The sequence below is a fragment of the Sarcophilus harrisii genome, chromosome 4, assembly GCF_902635505.1.
Source record: "Sarcophilus harrisii chromosome 4, mSarHar1.11, whole genome shotgun sequence".
NCBI lineage: Eukaryota > Metazoa > Chordata > Mammalia > Dasyuromorphia > Dasyuridae > Sarcophilus > Sarcophilus harrisii.
In genome coordinates this window covers 297,976,141-297,997,816 of record NC_045429.1, presented here as the reverse complement: position 1 = coordinate 297,997,816, position 21,676 = coordinate 297,976,141, and the positions used below count along the sequence as shown (strand labels likewise).

The following is a 21,676-nucleotide window of genomic DNA, read 5'->3' as shown; positions in this document are numbered from 1 at the left end:
ACAGTCTCGGAAGTTGAAGACTTCCAAGTCAAGTCAAAAAGCATTTATTAGGCGCCTATTATTATTAGCATATGTATGAGGCCCTTGGTTAAGCACTGAGGATACAGAGGGCGGCGGCTGCCGGGAGGGAAGTGGGGCAGATAGGGGTCCCCTCCCCCCTTGAGGAAGACAGCCAAAAAGCCAGCAAACAAACAAACAAACCATCCTCAGTTCCTACCGCCGTGTGGCTCACAGTCTAAAGAGGGAAACAACATGGAAACAAGTATGTACAAACAAGATACATAGTCAATGAGAGATTCCACCGTTTTTTCGCACTTGGTTTGATGCTTTCATTAACTAGTGTCTTGGGCTCTAGTAACAGCAAGGAGCCTCTAGTGAAGGGAGAGAGAGAGAGAGAGAAAAAAAAAAAAGACCCTCCTCCCTACTCCTGGCACAGAGAACATAAGCGATGAAGAATCGCTCTCCTCCCCTTCCCGTTCTCGTGTGTATATGTATGTGCGTGTGTATAAGAGTGTGCGCGTGTGTGCGTGTGTGTATGTATGTGTGCGTGCGCGGGTCTCCCTTTCTCATACTCTTGCTGTAGGCAGACAGCCAAGCAGGCTGCTCTCCTTTTCTCCTGCCTTTGCTGCTCCGGCTTCCTGCCGCCTCTGCAGTTACTGCCCGAGGATGGTGAGTCGGGGTTACCTTCCTTGGTGTTTCTCTCTGTAACCCTAGCAGCTGCACCCGGGGTTCCCAACGAGAGAAAGGAGGGGGTGTTTCCTGGAGACCCTGTGACGGGGGCCAGCCGTGGGGCCGAGAAGAGGTGTATCCACAGCTCTGGTCTCCCACATTCTTCTTCCTCTCTGCTCTGAGCTGGGGGGCTCGATGACCCTGGGGCGGAGTGAGAGAAGGAAGAGGTGGAGGGATTAGGGTTGCAGAGCGGCAGGAGAGAAGCTGAGCAGAGGTTCAGTTTACGGGGACACCAGGAGGATGTGGGGCCGCCCTCGGCCTTAGCTGGCTGCGCGCCCCCTCCCCGATTAGACAGGGACCTCTCCCTAGACAGCTCCCCGATGGTTACTTCCTCTAGCCTTCTCCTCAAGCAAGTGTGCCTTCATCATCCCACCACCCATATTCCTCCTCCCTCCCCCATGCCCGTCTTCTTTTATTCCTTCTTCCTTCTTACCGTCCCTCCTCCCCCCAGTGACTAGTTCCCCCGTCTTGTCCCGCAGGACCCGCCCGGACTGGACGCCGCCGTAGTCGCTTCCCGGATCAGCTCTCCTCGTCCCGCTTGAAGCGGGGAGCCCCTCCGTCTTCTTCGCCAAGGAATGGGGTTGCCCAGGAGCCTAACCAAGCCCAACTGGAAGACCGTCGTCTGAGCCCCGCGCTGGTTAGCCGGGACTTTCGCCTTCCAGCTTCTGCCAGAGCCTCGATGGGGCTGTAGTTCCTGAGCATACTCGCCAGCCTCTGTGGATTCCTCCACCTACAGCCACCAGCGCAGCTCCGGCAGGGCTCCTCTTTGCCCGCTTCTGTGCTGAGCTCAGGGTCTGGTCTGCCCAGCCGATAGCCTGCTAGCCCCGCCGCCTGCCATGGCGCTGCGGCGCTTCCTGCTGCTGCTGCTGCTGCCGCTGCTGCTCTCCCTAGAGTCCCTGCACTTGCTGGTGCCTATGGCTGAGGCGGGGCCCCGGGGCCGCGGGAACCGGAATGACACTGGCCCTGGAGCCGTGGGGGGCCTGAGGACAGGAGGAACGATGGTCAGGGGCAACCGGGAACCGAATGGGACGTCCCGCCAGCCGGCGGTCCCAGAAGGGGTGCGGCGGGGCCGGCCTTCGCCCAGTGTCACGGTCACCCACGAAACGTGTTGGGGCTACTACGATGTGAGCGGCCAGTATGACAAGGAGTTTGAATGCAACAACAGCGAGAGCGGCTTTCTGTATTGTTGTGGTACTTGCTTCTACCGTTTCTGCTGCAACAAGCGGGGAGAGAAACTGGATCAGCACCAGTGTAAGAACTATGTGAGCCCGGGGTGGATCCAGACTCCTAGCACCCAGGTGATTCCTCAGGATCCTCCGAATAAGTACGACCCGGAGAAAGACAAGACCAACTTCACAGTCTACATCACCTGCGGAGTAATAGCCTTCGTCATCATTGCTGTAGTCTTTGCGAAAGTCTCCTATGATAAGGCCCACCGTCCCCCGAGGGAGATGAACATCCACAGGTGAGAGGGGAAGAGAAGAGAAGTTGTATATTTCCTAAGATTTTTCTCCAACCATGCTTCCTATTGCTATCTTGATTCTCTAGATCTCTTTCTCTCTTGATTCTTTTAGCTACACTTTTTTCTGCTATCTCAAAGTGGCCCTCAATATACTTGACTGGTGTCTGATCTCTCCATCACTTTTATGGCTCAAAATAAGCCAAAGATTTAAGTGTGGTTAATAGAGGTTTCTTTTGTCCGGCCACCCTTACCCTTTTGTCTGCTTCTTCAGCTCCTTTTCCTGATTCTAAATAGTCACCGACCTAGCTTTGAACAGTCTTTTTTGTTAGGAATATAGAATCTAGGAATTTTCCAAATAATTTGGATTGATTCATCTGGGTTTCCCTTTTCAATGTATATAAACATGATTCCTTTTAATGATATTTGGTTTTTTGGCATGGTGCATCAACAGACTGATTTATAATGCAAACTGCCCCCAAGCTGGTGAGTTACTGGAAATGGTAGTTTAAGCTTAAAAAGAAGGTAATATTGGGAAATTTGTTTATTAAATCTATGTTGACAAGAAATGCATCCCCCCATTCCATTTTGTAAGGTAGGACACATATATGTATTTTGAAAACCTAACACAGCTTCCTAAATCAACACATCCAGGTAGATTAAAAGCCCTTGGGACTGAAGAAACTGCCTCTTCTTGATGAGTTTCTCACTTTTGAAACCAAATTACTTCCAACAATTCTTTTTGAAAAGTCAAAGCAGAAGCCTCTTGGATGAAAAGTTAGATCTTTTATTTTCCAGTTTCCTTTCAATTTAATAGTTTGGACACTATTCACTTGAGAGCATTTAGGGCACAGATACAACCCTCAGGAAATCAAATGATTTCTCACACATTGTGTGAACACTGACCTAATAACCATAGATAGCCCTCAGCCTGTTTCTTTAGTTCCATGTCCAGTCATGTCCTAGTCTCTCTTATTTAATTCGGCATCAACATGCATACATACATACATGCAGCTATATACACAGACAATATCAAAAAGGGTACGTCATTCAATCCCTTCATTTAAAAGAGAGGAAATCCAGGCCCAGGGAGGTGAATAAAATGTCATATTCAAGGTCAGCAGAGAGCAGAGCCAGAATTCAAACCCAGTACTCCTTCACATTCCACACTCTTGAAGACTGTTGTTCAGTTTTCCCTGAAAACTTGATGTTAAAATTTAAGATTTTATCACCTAAGCCTTAATGAGGAGAAAAACAAGTATAACTTTTTCAGTACGCTGAAAAAGAATGATTGATTTGTTTCTAATGATAAGGGGGGAATGACACTCTTCTAATATGTTTTATCTAAACTGGCTTGACAATATGGGAGCTCCAGTGCTGAGAAATGCCCCAATATTAAAAATAGGATATTCTCAGTAAAACAATTAATTTCCTAAGAAACAACTACTTTCTATCTCTATCTTCCTGAACCTTAACCATTCCCTGCAATCTGCACCCTGTGAAGATTTATCAGAAATAGCCAATAGTTAAGACTAAATGGAAGAATAAATTTGGGAGAGGGAGAGGAAGAGCACATGACAGAGATACTTAGCCTTAAGATACTCTTCTCAGTGTCTCTGCAAATGATATTTAATGCCTTGATAGAGTTGGAAGGGGTTCCTAGTTGTATTCTCTTGTTCAATTTTCCTTTCAGCCACATAATAAGCTTACTTTTGCCTTAGAGATGAGAGAAAAAAGAAGAGTCCTTCATTTCATTAGTGTCCTTATTTTGGTTTGTGTTCTCTACCTCTGGTTCCCTTCTCTCAGTAAGTTTATTGAAATTTTGGGATTATCTCTCTTTTGCTAACTCCTATTAGAAAATTGAAGTGGAAAGAACATTAGCCAAGTGATCAGGATTACAGGGTTTAGTTCTCTGTTGTCTTAAGTGATGGTATGGCTTTGGAAAAATTATTTCCTTTTTTCTTGGCCTCACTTTCCTCACCAGTTTTTTGAAGAAGTTGAACTACATAGCTTCCAAAGTTCTTTCCTTTCCTAACATTCTTTGATGCCATTAATCTATAATCCAGTATCTGTAATCTTAGTATTCATTCACTATGTGCTAAGTACATAGAAGTCTGGATTTTGTGAGATGTTTAAGAAAGATATGGTGGGGGGGCAGTTTTGATGTAGTGAAATTAGGAGAATTGGCATTAAATTTGACACTTAGCTCTATGAACTCTCTGGACCGCATTGCTTTCAGCAGGGGAGTTTGGGAAGAAATCAAGGAAAAAGTGGTACTTGGATTGGGGCTTGAAGGAAGCGAAAGACATTATTAAGCAGAGATGAAATGTGAGGGGATATGTTCCAGGTATGGGGGGTGGTGTGAGCAAAGATTAAAGTGGGGAAAAGGCAGGAAGATAACAGGGAATGGTATTCATAGAATACCTGGAGGGAAGTATAAGCTATTATTTAGGTTGGCAATGATATTGCAAGTAAGGCTCAAGATCTTAAAGGAAGTATATTGGCAGTAATGGGCAGTGTGGTTTCTCCAGGGAAGGTCAGACAGAAAAGTGGATTCACATATTTTATAGGACAAAGAAGAAAATAGGATATGTTGTAACTACATAGTATTCAAATTATATCGACATTCTTTTGCACAGAAAATCTAAACATCTCTTATCCTATTGTGAGCATAGCCAATTAGCATTAGTCAAGTTTTTCTGAGTTCTGGGACAGGAGATCTGAAATATTTTCAGAGGGGATTTGGCATTATATTAGCATATGTGAGGGTAATGACATGGTCCCTTAGAAGTAAAAGCAATTTCCATGTGGATATTGACAAGTTAAGCAACCATCAAAATGCCTCAACACAGATTCCTTTAGCATCAAGTCTTCTAACCATTCATACCTTGCAGAGAATATTCCTGATTTGTTTAGTGTACAGACAGACCAGGCTCTGTGACTGTATTTTTGAGCATGTAAGAATTTGTACTCGAAGGAAATTGTCAGCTCCCTGTGCTCTAAGTGATGAGTACAAAATCAAGTTCAGTTATCTAACCCTGAAGGAATAAGAGGAGGCAGGCCCCCTGCAAGGATAACTAGAATCCATATACTAGCCATGAAAAAACAAAGCAAAACAAAACAGAATGTTCTTCACCATTGTTTTTTGAATTTTTAAAAAAAGAAAGTCATTTTTGAAGGATGCTTTGTTCTCTGACACTGCTTCTATGCCATCTCCTTAACCCTTTTCTTTCAGGTCTCCAATAGTTCAGGTTGATATGTCTATTTATTATTGACCAATGACATAAGCACTTGCTCTGTCCTCTCAGAAAGAAGCCCCAGGGACAAAATAATATTTCCTAGCAGTGGTTGAGGGTAGTGGGTAGAGGAGAGAAGAGATGAAGCCTGACATTAAATTCTGTATTAGTCGTCTCCTTTCCAAACCTGTTCCTTCCTTCACTCCCTGAATTGATTCATTAGTGTCTTAGAGACAAGAATCACTCAAAAGGAAGAACTGTGTGGTTCTTTTTTTCTTTCTTCCTTTTTTTTCTATGGCTAATTAACAGATGGGTCAGGGAGCTATTAAGATTCTTTAGACACAGTTGGTGAAGTCAGAGCACAGAGAGAGACTGCCCTATGCCTTCCCATTCCCAATAACAAGGAGAGAGTGAGGGAAAACAGAGCCCAGAGGCTATGGGAGGGGAAGACTAAGTGGAGTTCCTTTTTTATTAGGGAAAAAAGATTTACAAGTTAAATTTCCCTTTCCCTTCTTCATGCACTAGGGCACTATAGGAAATCAAAGGAAAGCTTCTTTAACCATCCAGAATTTAATTGTAAGCTAGGAGATCTATATTTTCTTTTTATAAAGCACATAGCTTTACCTCAGTAACATTAAACGCCAATTTTAAATTCCTTTTACTAAACATTTAGTGAATGTCTACTGTGTGTCTAGTACTTGGGAAACCGAATGGATACACAGTCTAACGTGAAACAATTCTTTCCCTCAAGAGGCATATATATTTTATTGTGGAAAAATAACATATATTGATAGATATATGTGCATAAAATACATAGAAAGAAATTTGGAAGGGGGCAGTAACTAATTGAGAGTCAAGAAAGGCTTTCTATAGTAGATGGCTTTTTAACTGTGCTTTGAAGGAAACTAAGGATTCTGGGAAGTGAAGGACATTGAAATGAAAGAACATTTAAGACAAGAGGTCAATCTTCACAAAGTCATAGAGCTTGTAGATGGAGTGATTATAGGCCAGTTTTGGTGGAATATAGACAATATGTGACAATCAAGAAAAGAAAAGTGTAATCAGGCTTAAAAAAAAGATGAAATTATATTGTGATGTGTTAAATTACATGTAAAAGAATTTATCTTTGATCTTAGAGGAACTTGGGAACTACTAAAACTTTGTAAGCAGGAGAGTACCATAGTCATACACATACTTGAACTGGAAAGGGAAGATTCTGAATTCAGAAAGAGATTATGGGAATTTTGAGCATTGAAGGAGGTGTTGAAGGTCTGAATTAGTGTGGTGTCCATATATTTGAAAAGATGCTGGGGAGGAAAAATCAACAAAACTTGGTAATGGTAGATACTCATATAGAGTTGAGAATTACTTCAAAGTTATAAACTTGGTTGGCTGGAAAAATTGTAATGCTCTTGAGAGAAACAGGGAAATTTGGAGGAGGGGTCAGTTTGGAAGAAAACAAAACAAAGTTCTATTTTGGCCATGTTAAATTTGAGGCACCCAGCAATCTAAGTGTCTTAGTGGATAAAGCTCTGGGCTTGGAATCAGGAAGATCCGAGTTCAAATACAGCCTTAGTTACTTAGTAATTTTGTCATCCTCATTTTTTGCTTCAGTTTCTCGTCTGAAAAATGGGGATAATAATAGCATCTACTTCCCAGGTTTGTTGTGAAGATTAAATTGTGAAGTGCTTAGCATAGTGCTTAGCATGTGGTAAGTACTATATAAATGTTAGTTATTATTATTATTAGATGTCCTGCAACAATTTGATTATTTGGCTCTTGTTCTGGAAGAGAACCATGACATTAGAGAAGTGATGCCATGGCATGCAGTTGAATTGGATTTAAGTGAGGGACCAAATACTTAAAAAAAAATACTGAAAATATTCTTTTTGTTCATATTCATATTTCTAACTATCTAATTGTCTCTCTTCCATGCCAACCCAGGTATAAAGATCAAAAACATCTATCACATATCCTCTCATCCTTTTCACTCCTCCTAACTCAGAGAATATAATCTACTATATGTACCATCCAGCGTTCTTGAGCAGATCAAGACTGGGAAGGTATTCTTTTTAAAAGTCACCTTATTTCTTCAACTGTTTGAATAGCTGCATGAGATTACATGGGTAACACAAATCAATTATGTAGAAATGGATATCTGAAATACCTGAAAAATGTTAACATAAAAATGTGAACTGGTCAAAAGTAGCACTTAGTGAAATGGATCAGAATCCCCTGAACATTGGCCAGAGATTGGGGGAGGAGAGAGGTTATGGAGGCAGGAGGTATTACATTTCTTTTTACCTACACAGTCTTAATTTCTTCTTAATACTAATTTTTTTTACAGGCACTGACTTTTTCTCCATATTTATTTCAAAATGGATTATATAGATTTCCATGATGATTGCCAACCTTTCCAGAATTATAACAATTCATTTTTTTTTTTTTTTACTTTCTGATTCCATGCACTCCCTACTCCTACCTTGAATTTAATGATCCCAAATACTGAATTAATACTTATTTGTTTTTAACATTACAATGAATGTTTAAATAGATTGTTTAAAATTTTATGAAATCAATTGAAAAAGTTGAAGATAATCTGAGGTTGTCACAAAATTGTGGTGATAAAAAGTTTTAAAAGCTATACCTTAGATCAACTTTTTAATCAAATGTATTTTAACTTTTTTCTGCCTTTTTTCTGTTTAGAAGGAAATCTTGCCTATTAGATTCCAATGAATTATGCTTTTTTGAGGATATTTCCATTACAATATATATAGTGAAGGAATATATATATATATATATATATATATATATATATATATACACAACTAATATAGAGAGGGAATAATGGAATCATAACCACAGTGCCAGTCATAGCTCATAACTTTTTCTTGATTTTGTTGAGTTATTTCAGTTGCATTTGAGTCTTCTTGATCCCATTCAGGTAATCTTGGCAGAGACACTGACATAGTTTGCCATTTTTCTTGTCCATCTCATTTTACAGGTGAAGAACTAAGACTTACCTAGGGTCACCTGGTTAGTAAGTGTCTAAGACCAGACTTAAGGTCTTTTGACTTTTTAGCTTCCTACTTTCTAGCAGGTACATTTCTGATTTTTTAAAAACTTTAAACTTATAAATTTGACTGTCCTGAACAACATCTTCATATGCAAAAGTAGCCAAAAATGTATGCATAAAACCATAGAGAAATAATTTGCTTAACAAAAAGGAAAATAGCTTCAGTCAAGTGTTATCAGTTACCTTGTTTATTTATATGGTCCTTTACCAACCTTACCCATTTATTTTTTAGATTTTCATTTTTACTGCCATCCTTATATACATAGTTGTAACATACTCACACATGATTATAATTAATGATCATAATTATTAATATTATCATTATATAGGATTTTTGTTAGATTTCCTTCATTCTGCATCAAATCATATTTTATGGAAATATCAAAATTAAATTAAATTTTAAAAATTAATTTAACTTAAAATTAAAATTAAATATTTTATTGATAGCTTGTTTTTGTTCCTGCATTTCTCAGTAAATGTCTTCCCAAATCTAAGACTTCCCTAACAGAAAAGAAAATCTGAACCAAAACAGTTACTACATCTGATAATGTATGCAACATGCCAAATCTCTAGTCCACCATCTCCCTACATATGGAAAGGAAATGTTTCATCATTTTCCCTTCAAAACCTAGTTCAGCATTGCATGTAATGAAGTCAGAGCCCTTTTAGTATTTTCATTTTTGTATTATTATAGTTATTGAGTATATTGTTCTTTTAGTTCTGCTTTTATCCTTACAATCCTCTTGTCCTTTTATATCATATAGGTCTTCCAAACACTTTTTCTGAAATTCTCATATCTATCATTTCTGATAGCCCAATAATATCTGAGTTAATTAATCTCCTAATATGTGCCAGGAATTATGCTAAATGCTGAGGATACAAAGAAAGGCAAGCATAGTGCTTGTTCTCAAGGAGTTCATACTTTGAAGGAGACAAAATGCAACCAGTATACACATATACATAATATATGAGAAATTAGGAATTGCCTCAGAAGGAAGACACCAAGGATTAAGGGAAATTGGGAAAGGCTTCTCATAAAAATTGGGACTTTAAATGAGATTTCAAGGAAGCTGGAGAAGCTAGGAGATAGAATTGACGAGGGAGAGGCATGAAGGGCAGTTATGAAACCAGAGATGTAAGATGTAATGTTGTGCCTGAGAACCATTAATGAGGCTAGTCTCACTGGATCACAGTGTGTGGGAGAAAGAAATAATATGGAAGAAGACTGAAAATGTGATAAAGTGCCAGTTATAAAGGACTTTGAAGAACAAATAAAATTTTACATTTCACCTAAGAGGTAAAAAGGAACTATTACTAAAATGGGGATGAAATGATAAGATCTGTTATTTAGGTCTGAGTAGAAATAACTGAGTGGAAAATGGTTTGGAAGAAGGATAGATCTGAGGAAGGGAGACCAGCTAGAAGATTATTGCAATAGTTCAGGCATGAATCATGAAGATTTGCATCAGTGTTTTTTCAATGTGAGAGGAGAGAAGGGGTTTTATTTGAAAAATGTTACAAAAGGAGAAGCAACAGCATTTGACAACTAATGGGACATGGGAAATGAGAGTGAGGAGACAAAGACAACACTTGGATTGTGAGCCTGGGTGATGAGGAGGATGGTGGTGCACTTGACAGTAATATGAAAGTTAGGAACAGAATAGGTTTTAGGAAGAAAGATAATGAATACAGTGTGGGGTGTGTTGAGTTTACCATATTTATATGATACCTAATTTGAGATGTTCTCTAGTGAAAGAATAACTACTTTATTTTCAATTTCTCTGTTACCACAAAAATGCTGAATGTGTGGGTATATACAATGGCTTTTTTTTTTTTTTTTGGTATTTGACCTCAAGGTATATGCACAATGTGCAGTTACTAGATCAAAGGTTGTAAACAATTTAATGATCATGTTTTCATAGTCCTAAATTGTTTTCTAGAGCAGTTAAATGAATTCACATCTCTATTCACAGTTTATTAATATACCTTTCTTCCTCAGAACAGTGATTTCTTCCATCCTTTATCATCTTGACTAATTTAATGGGTGAAAAATGAAGCTTCAGATTTATTTTCACATCAACATATTTTATTAATATTTTAGAACTTTAAAATGGTTGTCAATTTTTTTTGTTTGAAAACTGTTTGTATTTTTGACCACTTATTTATCTCTATTCTCTTTGTCTCTTTCACATTACCATCATCATCATCATCTGTCTCTTGAATATTAGACTTTTCTCAGAAGTTTGTTTTTTCCTAAAGGTTTTCCCATACAAAGTAGTTTCGCTCTTTATTGGAGTACAATTGAAATTTATTGGATCAAAAATCTTTGAATTTTGCATAAATGAAAATGTCAAAAAACATTCCTCTCTTTTCCTTAATTATGAGTTATCTCCTCAACTCTATATATGAAAGATACAAACTTTTCTTCTATTTTTAAATTATTAATTTTTTGCTTGACTTCCCATTTGGATCTTATTGTATATTGTAAGATTCAGGTGTAATCTGTTTTGCAAACAAGCTGCTTTCTAGTTTTTCCAAAGATTGTCAAAGAGGGAAACCTTCCCTCAGTAGTTAATGTTTTTGTATTTATTTTAGTGTTAGGTTGCTGCACTTACTTGTTTCTAGCTCTATCAATCATTGTGTTCCATAACTATTTATATATTTCAAAATCAGTTCCAAAGTGTTCCAAAAATTGTTACTTATCATTTGCTATAGTTTAAGATCTGGTAAAACTGGTATGTCTTTTTCACAATTTTTTTTTTCATTTTCCCTTGAAATTCTAGCCTTTTCTAACTCTAACAACTTCTTACTTATTCTGAGTGTATTTTTTTGAGTGTATTAGCTTATTCGTGTTTTGACTGAAATAGAACTATATCTGTAAATTAATTTATATATAATTATTACTTTTATTATTGGTATGGTTCAAACATGACAATGATTATCTCTTCATTTATTTGTTTTCATTTTTCTGTAATAAATGATTTTATAGTTTCATATATATGTAAGCATAGACTTTTTATATGTGTATAAAAAAAATATATATATATATATATATATATATATATATGCACATGTGTGTCTAAAATTCCCAAATATATCTTGTCATGGGGATGACAAAATATTTTATGTTTCATATTTACTTTTAATTAAATTTTTCTATCATTTCCTTTTGGTGTTAGTACTGTATAAAATGCCAATGACTTTTGTGGATTTATTTATTTATTTTTATTCTGCTATTTTCCTGTAGTATGGTATATGATAGAGAACTTCTCAATGCTAAGGAAATGTGGGTTCAAGTTTTGGTTTTGATACATACTGACACATACTTGACCCTGGAGAAGCCACTTAACCTCTTAATACTAAAGGTGACTCTTTAAGACTAAGTTGTAGAGAAGGTATTGCTTTGCATTGCAAGAGGGATATGTTGCAATTTTATGATTTATTTAGGTTCAAGTCCTAATCCTGTCCTCTCCTTTACTGTAATTATTGTCTTGATTAGTTTTTCCACTGATTCATAAAGGCTTATTAAGTAAATCACCATATCATCTGCAAATAGACATAATTTTGTCTCTTCTTTGCTGATGCTTACTTTTTTTTCCCTCTTATATAGCTACTTATACATCTAGAATTTCCAGAACAATGTTAAATTATTCTAGGAAGAGGGAATAGCTTTGTTTTCCCCCTAATATTGACTTGAAAATTACCATCTATTATCTATTGCAAATAATTCTAGATTTCTTTTTGTTTAGTATATATTTTGACTATATTTAAAAAAGATTTTTATTCACAAATTGGTCCCTTGGGAGAATGCTACCCCAGTTCAAGGTACTCTCTGAATCCATACTCTTAAAATTATAGATTCTGAACTCTTTTTTTTTTAAATAACTTTTTATTGACAGAACCCATGCCAGGGTAATTTTTTACAACATTATCCCTTGTACTCACTTCAGTTCCGATTTTTCCCCTCCCTCCCTCTACCCTCTCCCCGAGATGGCAAGCAGTCTTATATATGTTAAATAGGTTACAGTAAATCTTGGATACAATATATGTGTGCAGAACCGAACAGTTCTCTTGTTGCTCAGGGAGAATAGGATTTAGAAGGTATAAATAACCCAGGAAGAAGAACAAAAATGCAAGCAGTTTACATTCATTTCCTAGTGTTCTTTCTTTGGGTGTAGCGGCTTCTGTCCATCCTTGATCAATTGAAATTAAGTACTCTTTGTCGAAGAAATCCACTTTCATCAGAATACATCCTCATACGGTATTGTTGTTGAGGTATATAATGATCTCCTGGTTCTGCTCATCTCGCTCAGCATCAGTTCATATAAATCTTGCCAATCCTCTCCGTATTCGTCCTGCTGGTCATTTCTTACAGAACAATAATATTCCATAACATTCATATACCACAATTTACTCAACCATTCTCCAATTGATAGGCATCCATTCATTTTCCAGCTTCTGGCCATTACAAACAGGGTTGCCACAAACATTTTGGCACATACAGATCCCTTTCCCTTCTTTAGTATCTCTTTGGGGTATAAGCCCAGTAGAAACACTGCTGGATCAAAGGGTATGCACAGTTTGATAACTTTTTTGGGCATAGTTCCAAATTGCTCTCCAGAATGGCTGGATGTGTTCACAATTTCACCAACAATGTATCAGTGTCCCTGTTTTCCCACATCCTCTCCAACATTCCGCGTTATCTTTCCCTGTCATTCTGGCCAATCTGACAGGTGTGTAGTGGTATCTCAGAGCTGTCTTAATTTGCATTTCTCTGATCAGTAGTGATTTAGAACACTCTTTCATATGAGTGGTAATAGTTTGAGTTTCATCATCTGAAAATTGTCTGTTCATATCCTTTGACCATTTATCAATTGGAAAATGTCTTGATTTTTTATAAATTAGAGTCTCTATATATTTTGGAAATGAGTCCTTTATCAGAACCTTTGACTATAAAAATGTTTTTCCAGTTTATTGTTTCCCTTCTAATCTTGCCTGCATTAGTTTTGTTTGTACAAAAACTTTTCAATTTGATATAATCGAAATTTTCTATTTTGTAGTCAATAGTGATCTCTAGTTCTTCTTTGGTCATAAATTCCTTCCTCTTCCGATCTTGAACTCTTACAGAGGCATTCATTTTTAAAAGCACAATTAGATCAAAGGCATTTACAGAAGCAGAAGAGTAAAAATGAACCTATTAAGAGTAGAAAAAAAGATTATTTCTGTAAACTTCTGTATTATTCATAAAACACACATAGTTCCAGGAATAAGAGTAGGCACATATGCAAGTATATTAAAAGTACACAGATAGGGAACTCATATGACCAAGACTACTCATACCTTTAATATAGCAGGTCCTCCATTTCCTTTCTTTTCCTGAGGTGTCCTTATACTGCTTCACTGGGGTGCAGTGTCTTTTATAGGTTATTCACTCTGATTAACTCCTTAGGGTTACTTTTCTCTGTATTGGAACTCTTCAGATCCATTATCCAAATTTGCCCTCTGCTAGGTACAGTATCTTCTTGGTAAATTGTTCAACTGCAAGATATTGTTATCAGTGAGAGGAGATAGAAAGAAATTCCTTTTTCTAATACCCACTTAACTACATAAAAGGCACAAGGGAATAGTGATTCCTTCTAAAGAGCTAGGTTTTTCTTTCATTGCTATCTCTTATTCTTCTTTGCCAGAGATGACTCTTGATTCACAGTTCTCCTGTCTTTATTGACTTCAGAGTTGGAAATCTTGCTTTTTATCTGCCTCCAGAAGTATCCTGCTTCTTCTGCCATTCCAAGGCTAGCTGTCTAATAATTTTACTGAGAAACTTATTTGCACCTCCTAGAGGTGTAAATACTTCTTTATGATTCCTTTTTGATAGGTCATTCATTGTGTAAGGCTCTCAAAATATCTACCATTTATAAAATGTAAATGTGACCACTTACCTAGGGAGCTCAATTGATCCTTTATCAACAGACCTCCTTCCACTTAACTCCTTCCACTAAACTTACCTACTTTTTCTTTTAACATGAGATAAGTTTTTTGTTTGTTTGTTTTTTACATAAGATAATATATTTTGCCTGACTCTTTTTACATATATTGATCCAATATTGCTGATTTTACTGTTTAAACAATTAAATATGATATTGTTTGTCTAATATTTAAACTCCCTGCTTTGGTAGCATAAATCCTAAGTTATAGTTTTGTTTTTTCAATATGACTTTAGTTTCTTTGCTAAGATTTGAACATTTTTCACATTTTCATTTGTTAGTGGAATTGGAATTTATAATTTTTGTTTGTTTTATCTCTGGTTTGGATATTAAGATCACATTTATACTTTTCTTAGGAAAGAAGTTTCAGGAAGGAATTTTAAAAGGATTTTTGTAATATCTGTAGTATCTAGAGGTAACCAGATGGCATTAGCTGTGTGACCTTAGATAATTCACTTAATTTCTTTGTTTCCTCATCTGTGAAGTAAGTACTATTATTATAATACCTACCTTTCACAAGGTTGTGAAAATGAAATGAAATGACATTTCTAAAACATTTCCAAACATTAAAGAGCTAAAATATTGCTATCAGTGGTAATACTTGTGATTTGAAAGAATTCACTTGCAAATCTATCTGGAACTGTTCCCTTTTCCTTCACTGCCACTTTAATAGTTCATGTATAGATTAGATAGTTTCCCTGTCTGCAGTTTGGTTATTTATTAATCTTAATTTCTTGTTTTATTGATTTAAGTATTTCATAACTTTTGTAGTAAAATATCCATTTTGCATTTTGGTAATTCTCTGATATTTACTTTCTTTTGCGAATTCTTCTTTTTTGGTTTTGTAATTTGATTTTCCTTTATCTCAATAAAAAAACTAAGTAATAGTATACTGATTTTATCTTAAAAAAAAAAAAAAAACAAGAGCACTGGTTTAAAGTTAAATCATTAAAAATTCTCAATTATCAAATTATCCTCCAAATTTCTATTTATTTTTATTATTTGGATTTTTTAACTTGTTGATTTTCTAGTTTTAAAAAAGTGAATTTACAATTCATTAATCTTTTTTTTTTTGTATTTCATTAATATTTGGGTTAAGAAACAATTTTTTTTCATCTGAGGACCAATTTAGCTATCTTTCATAAATTTTGATTTATTCTTGCCTTATTCTTGTTATTCTCTTTAAGATAAAAAATTATTGTTTTTATAATTTGGTCTTTATATTCCTTACTTTGGATATTATTGTATAGGCTTTGCTTGATCTCAATAGTTTGCTTGTATCCTGCTTTAATTATTGTATAATGGTCTACAAAGTTTATGTTTAATATTTTGTTCATTTTATTCTTATTTTTGATTTCTTTGATTTCTGTCCTAGGACTTTTAGTGAATGTATTGTAATGAGAAATTTTTATTTAATATCTGAATTCAGAGGGTGTTTTAGTTTTCTTTTATTTAATTTTGTTTTTATTCTTATCTTCTGCATCCTTCTCCTTCCTCTCCTCCCTCCCAATATTTACATTTGGAAAGCAGAATACCAAAAAAAAGTTCTCTATGGAACTTTGAATCTCCATTTCATACAACTTGCATATGTGCCTGTATACAACATACATTTTATATGTAATAAGTATTTACATGGCATTACCTCCCTAATGTCATGGTCTTCTTTGGGAACAAAAGATTAATAACAACATACACGTATGTTATATATCTATAATGTTATACATAATAATTTCAAAACTCTCATACTTGTCTGTGCTTACTTCTAAATTCCTTTAGTTCTTGTCTGCATGTTAAAAAATAAAGTTACAATGGCCTTTTTTTTTTTTGCATCACTTTTGCTAACCTCTTCCCTTTCTCCTTTCTATATTAGTGTATTCCTTTCACTCTCTTCTCTCTTCAAACCCTCAAATCAAAATCATCCCAACTTCATGACCTTTGCTGTACTTTAATTTCCACAATACACTTTGAAGATATTAAGATTCTGAAGGGATACTTGTTTCTTCTCCTACTAGAAGGTTAACACTATTTATCTTTCATCTAGCTCCTTCCAATTGAGCAAATAAATTCAAATTTTTTTGTTTTCTCTGCATGCTTGTCTTTATATTTCAGAGTTTTTCTTAATCTCTGTTCTTTTCAGCCCTTTCTTTTCTATCTACTTTTGCTAGATTCTCTTCCAAATGATGACCTTGTAAGTGTCCCTCAGGATTCTATCCTGGGCTCTTTTCTCTTTTCCCTCTATATGATCTCACTTGTTGATCTCATCAGCTTCTGTGGATTTAATTACCATTGTAATGCTGATGATTCTCAATTCTGCCTTTCTTTCCCCAATCTCTGCTCACCTCTATTCCAGCATTTCCAACTGCCTTTCAGATATACAAACTGGAAGTCCAATAGACATCTTATACATAGTATATTCAAAATAGAACTAACTTCTACACCTGCATCAACTTTCTCTATTTCTGTAAAGGACAACATCATCTCCTTAATCCTCCAGACTTGTAACCTAGGAGTCATCTTGGATTCCTCATTATATCTCTCCCTTACCCCTCACCCAATCTGTTTATACGGCTTTTTGATTAATTTTAACATCTCTCATATATATCCTTTTATCTTTTCTAACACTGACATTGCTCTAGTGCAGGTCCTCATCACCTTATGCTCGGATTATTGCAAAAGCCTCCTATTGGGTGTGCCCTATTTCAAGTTTCTCCCTATTAGTCCATCCTCCAGTCAGCCACTAAAGGGATTTTTCTAAAGTAAAATCATGTCAACTAACTCCCTACTCAACAAACTCTAGTAGCATTCCAATGCCTGCAGGATCAAATACAGAATGCTTTGTTTGTCAATCAAAGCCCTTGATAACCTAGTGTCCTTTATATTCCCCTCCAATAAAGGCCTTTCTAGCTTTCTTACATTTTATCCTATGAATGCATATTCTTTGATTTAGTGATACCAGTCTCTTATTGTTCCACAAACAAGATATCTCATCTTTCTTTTTCTGGGCATTTTTTCCCCTGACTATCTCCTATGCCTTGAATATTCTTTCTTCTCTGTTTTAACTACTAATCTTCATGACTTCCTTTTAAGTCCCAACTAAAATCCCATTTTTATAGGATGTCTTCTCCAACCTCTTAATTTCACTAACTTCTTTCTCCAACCTCCACCTTCTAATTCCAATGCTTTGCCTTTCTGAATTATCTCCTATTTATCCTGTTGACAGATTGCCATATCTCTAGCTATAAATCTATACACCTTAAGTGTATAAGCATACATACACATATACATATATATACATTTATACACACACACATATATATTGCCTACCTAATTAGATTGTAAGACTTTTGAAGGCAGAGATTGTCTTTTGCCTCTTTTCATATCCCCAGTGCTTAGCACATTACTGGCACATAGTTGGTATTTAATAAATGTTTAGTGATTGATTTTTTATTGAAAAGCCTCTGTTCCTTTAAGGATGCCTATTTCCCCATAATCCTAATTATGGGATTATACTTATATTTGCAGAGTAAACTATTCTTAGTTATAAGCCTACCTCTTTTGTCTTTGTCTTTTAGAATTTTGCATTCCAAGATCTCCCCTTCTGTTACCATGAAGAAGATACCAGGTTTCTGGTATGGTTTTTGAACATCTTTCCAGATGCTTGTAGAATTTTTCTTTGGTAGGAAGCTTTGTTCATGATCTTTATAGGACTTTTGATTTGGAATTTCTTTCAGAGGTGAATTGGTAAAATTTTTTTTATGTATATGAATTTTGAAGTATACTATCCAGGCTTAAAAAAAGTCATGGTTTCTAATGAGTTCACTTTTTCTAAAAGTATCTCTCTAATGTCCTTTCCAGATTTCTTGTATTTGATATAAAGTAACTTTAATTTTCTTTCATTTTTCAACCTTTTGATTTTCTTTTCATATTTCATAGAGCTTCATATAGTTATTGCTTATATTCATTTTCAGGTATTCTGTTTCTTTTGTTTCTCTTCTAATTTACTTATTCTCATCTAAATTCTTTTCTCTAGAGCTTTTACTTCATTAAAAAATTCTTGCTTAATTTTTTCTTGGTATTCATGCAGTCCTTATAGAAAATTCATTTTTCCCTTAGGCTAGTTTATCATGTAATCCTTGTTTGAATCTGTTTTCCCCACCTAAGTCACTGCTTGCAGTTATGGAATTATTTCCTTTTGGGGGGCATCTCTGAATCTACAATAATTTTCAGTCCTGGTAGATAAGTATTTGATTAATTGTGCATTCCTAACTTTTGACTATTTAACTATTAGAGAATTGATTTTACTCTTATGGAGCAATATTAAACTTTTATGAGAAGAATTTATTAGAGTTTCTCTCAATCCAGTTATTTTCTAAAATTCTAGATACATTTTTTTGTGATATAAAATCTATTTTATAATAAAATTTTTCTAATATTTTTTCTTATAATTATTTCAATTTATTAAATTATTGGGTAATTAGGAGGCACACTGTGCCTAGAGTAAGAAAGACTCATTTCTTAAGTTTAAATCTGGCCTCAAGTTTAAATCTGGCCTCAGCCACTAACTGTGTGACTGAACAAGTGTGTTTCAGTTTCCTCAACTGTAAAATGAGCTAGAGAAAGAAATAGAAAACCACTCTAATATCTTTCCTCAACCTCTTTCATTTCATATATAATATTGTTTTTAACTCAAACATGCATCTTTTTTTCTAGTAATTTTAATTGATCTCAAAAAAGAAGCTATGTTTTACTTTCATACTTTTCTTGAAGATGTGTTTGTTTTATTAATCTCTTCTAGCATTGGGTTTGGGGCATTCTTGTTCTCATATAAACTCTCTTTTTAAAGCAACTTTTGTTTAGCTATTCTTCTAGCATTTTTTTCTGGGTAATTTGGTTGCTGAGCTAGTTGAGTGCTCTGTATATGAAATCTGTATTTTAGGTTCCTTTGGGAAGACAATTTGCTGCTGATTAGGTTACAGGGGCTGAATATGAAGGTACAGGGACCAGCACTGGATATTCCCCTGCTGTTAGCCTAGCTACAGGTTCTAGACACTGAGCCTATATTCTGATCCAGGTGTTGCTGTCTTGGGTTGATATATTGATGTACTTTTGAGGTACATAATGGTAAAAGTGTGTAGTGTTGGGCTTAGAATTAGGAAGAACTAGATTTAATTTTCTATACTATTTCATATGAGACCATGGAAAAATCTCAGCCTCTCTGAGCCTAAATTATATCTCCTATGTTCCTGATATTTGAGGTTTATTTTGGGGAAAATAGTTCCCACTTTTTGTTATTATTTAGTCATTTAGTTATGTTCCACACTTAAAGATGAAAGATCCCTGAAGTACTTATGTAATTTGTATTTATATAATACTGATTTTTAGTCATAAGGCTTATTTGAAGGATCATGTTTACTAAGTATATTTTCTTTTTTTCTTTTTTTTTTTTTCAAAATACTGGATAGAGATTTAGAGTGTTCAAGTTGAGGGAATTGACTTCTAAGTAACCAAAACTACCACAAACCTACTTTATGCTTTTTCTCCCACAGATAAAGCAAAAAAAAATCAGAAAAACGTCAAAATTTCTTTCAGATTGATATATACCTGGCCTAAAATCTGAAATATACTGATTATGTGCTCCATTTATTTTGTCACCGTTGAGATACTATTTAAACCAATTCCTAGAGTCTTACTGAAGAATCTGTTAGCAGAGTTAAAAAGAGTCTGGATCTTTTGCTTGACATTAGTGGCGAAAAATATTTTCAGACTGGGACTGACCATCTTTCTCATTAATGTACATTGAAAGAAAGCCTTGAATTATACTCAAAAGTAATTAGGGATTATGGTCACAGATAGTGAAATTGGAGTGGGATCTATCTATTCCTACTTGGCTGTATTTTAAGGGAGAAAGAAATCCCTTAAAGATATACACTGTGTATATAAATGAGTTGGGGCCAGAATTCTTATCTAAAGTTTTCTACTATGACTCCAATAGGTCCTACTTTACATTTCTGAACCAGTTTGCATAAATTTTATCCCTAAGAATAACTCTTCAGCATTTTGGAGATAGTTATTTAGTCATTGGAAATAAGCAACTTTTATTTTCTCAATTAATTAACAATCAGTATAGGCAATGATTTCGATTCTATGCCCAGCTTACTACTGTGCCTACAGTCAGTCATCTCAGTGAGGATCACAATTAAATTTGTCTCCTTTTTAAATTTTTTTCATATTTTTCTTTTCTTTTTTTATTTATACTTTTTATTTACAAGATATATGCATGGGTAATTTTTCAGCTTTGACAACTTCAAAACCTTTTGTTCCAATTTTTCCCCCTCTTCCTCCAACCCCTTCCCCAGACAGCAGGTAGACCAATACATGTTAAATATGTTAAAGACAATATATGTATATATGTTAATGCAGTTATTTTGTTGCACAAGAAGAATCGGACTTTGAAATAATGTAAAGTTAACCTGTGAAGGAAATCAAAAATGCAGGTGGACAAAAATAGAGGAATTAGGAATTCTATATAATGGTTCATAGTCATCTCCCAGAGTTCTTTCACTGGTGTAGAGCTGGTGTAGCTGGTTCAGTTCATTACTGCTCTGTTGGAACTGATTTGGTTCATCTCATTGTTGAAAAGAGCCACGTACATCAGAATTGATCTTTATATAGTATTGTTGTTGAAATATATAATGATCTCCTGGTCCTACTCATTTCACTCAGCATCAGTTCATGTAAGTCTCCTCAGGCCTTTCTGAAATCATTCTGCTGGTCAGTTCTTACAGAACAATAATATTTCATAACATTCATACACAATTAATTCAGCAGTTCTCCAATTGGTGGGCATCCACTCAGTTTCCAGTTTCTGGACACTACAAAGAGGGCTGCCACATTCTTGCATATACAGGTCCCTTTTCCTTCTTTAAAATTTCTGGGACATAAGCCCAGAGATATAGCCCCAATATCCATAAGCCCATATCCACACTGCTGGATCAAAGGGTATGCACAGTTTGATAACTTTTTGGGCATAGTTCCAAATTGCTCTCCAGAATGGCTAGATGTATTCACAGTTCCACCAACTATGTATCAACACCCTGTTTTCCCACATCCCCTCCAACATTCCGCATTATCTTTCCCTGTCATTCTAGCCAATCTGACAGGTGTGTAGTGGTATCTCAGAGTTCTCTTATTT

At 35.6% G+C, this 21,676-nt stretch overlaps 1 protein-coding gene across 1 annotated transcript in view; it reads left to right on the top strand.

Annotated features, from left to right (window-relative positions):
- The first annotated feature begins 607 nt into the window (after positions 1-607).
- The window catches only part of SHISA6 (shisa family member 6), a 545,098-nt gene continuing 524,029 nt past the window's right edge, over positions 608-21,676 (top strand). The window contains exons 1-2 of the mRNA XM_031965534.1: positions 608-669; positions 1,209-2,194. Coding sequence (XP_031821394.1) covers positions 1,566-2,194 — 629 coding nt within the window. The 5' untranslated portion in view covers positions 608-669; positions 1,209-1,565. The remainder of the gene's footprint in view (positions 670-1,208; positions 2,195-21,676) is intronic.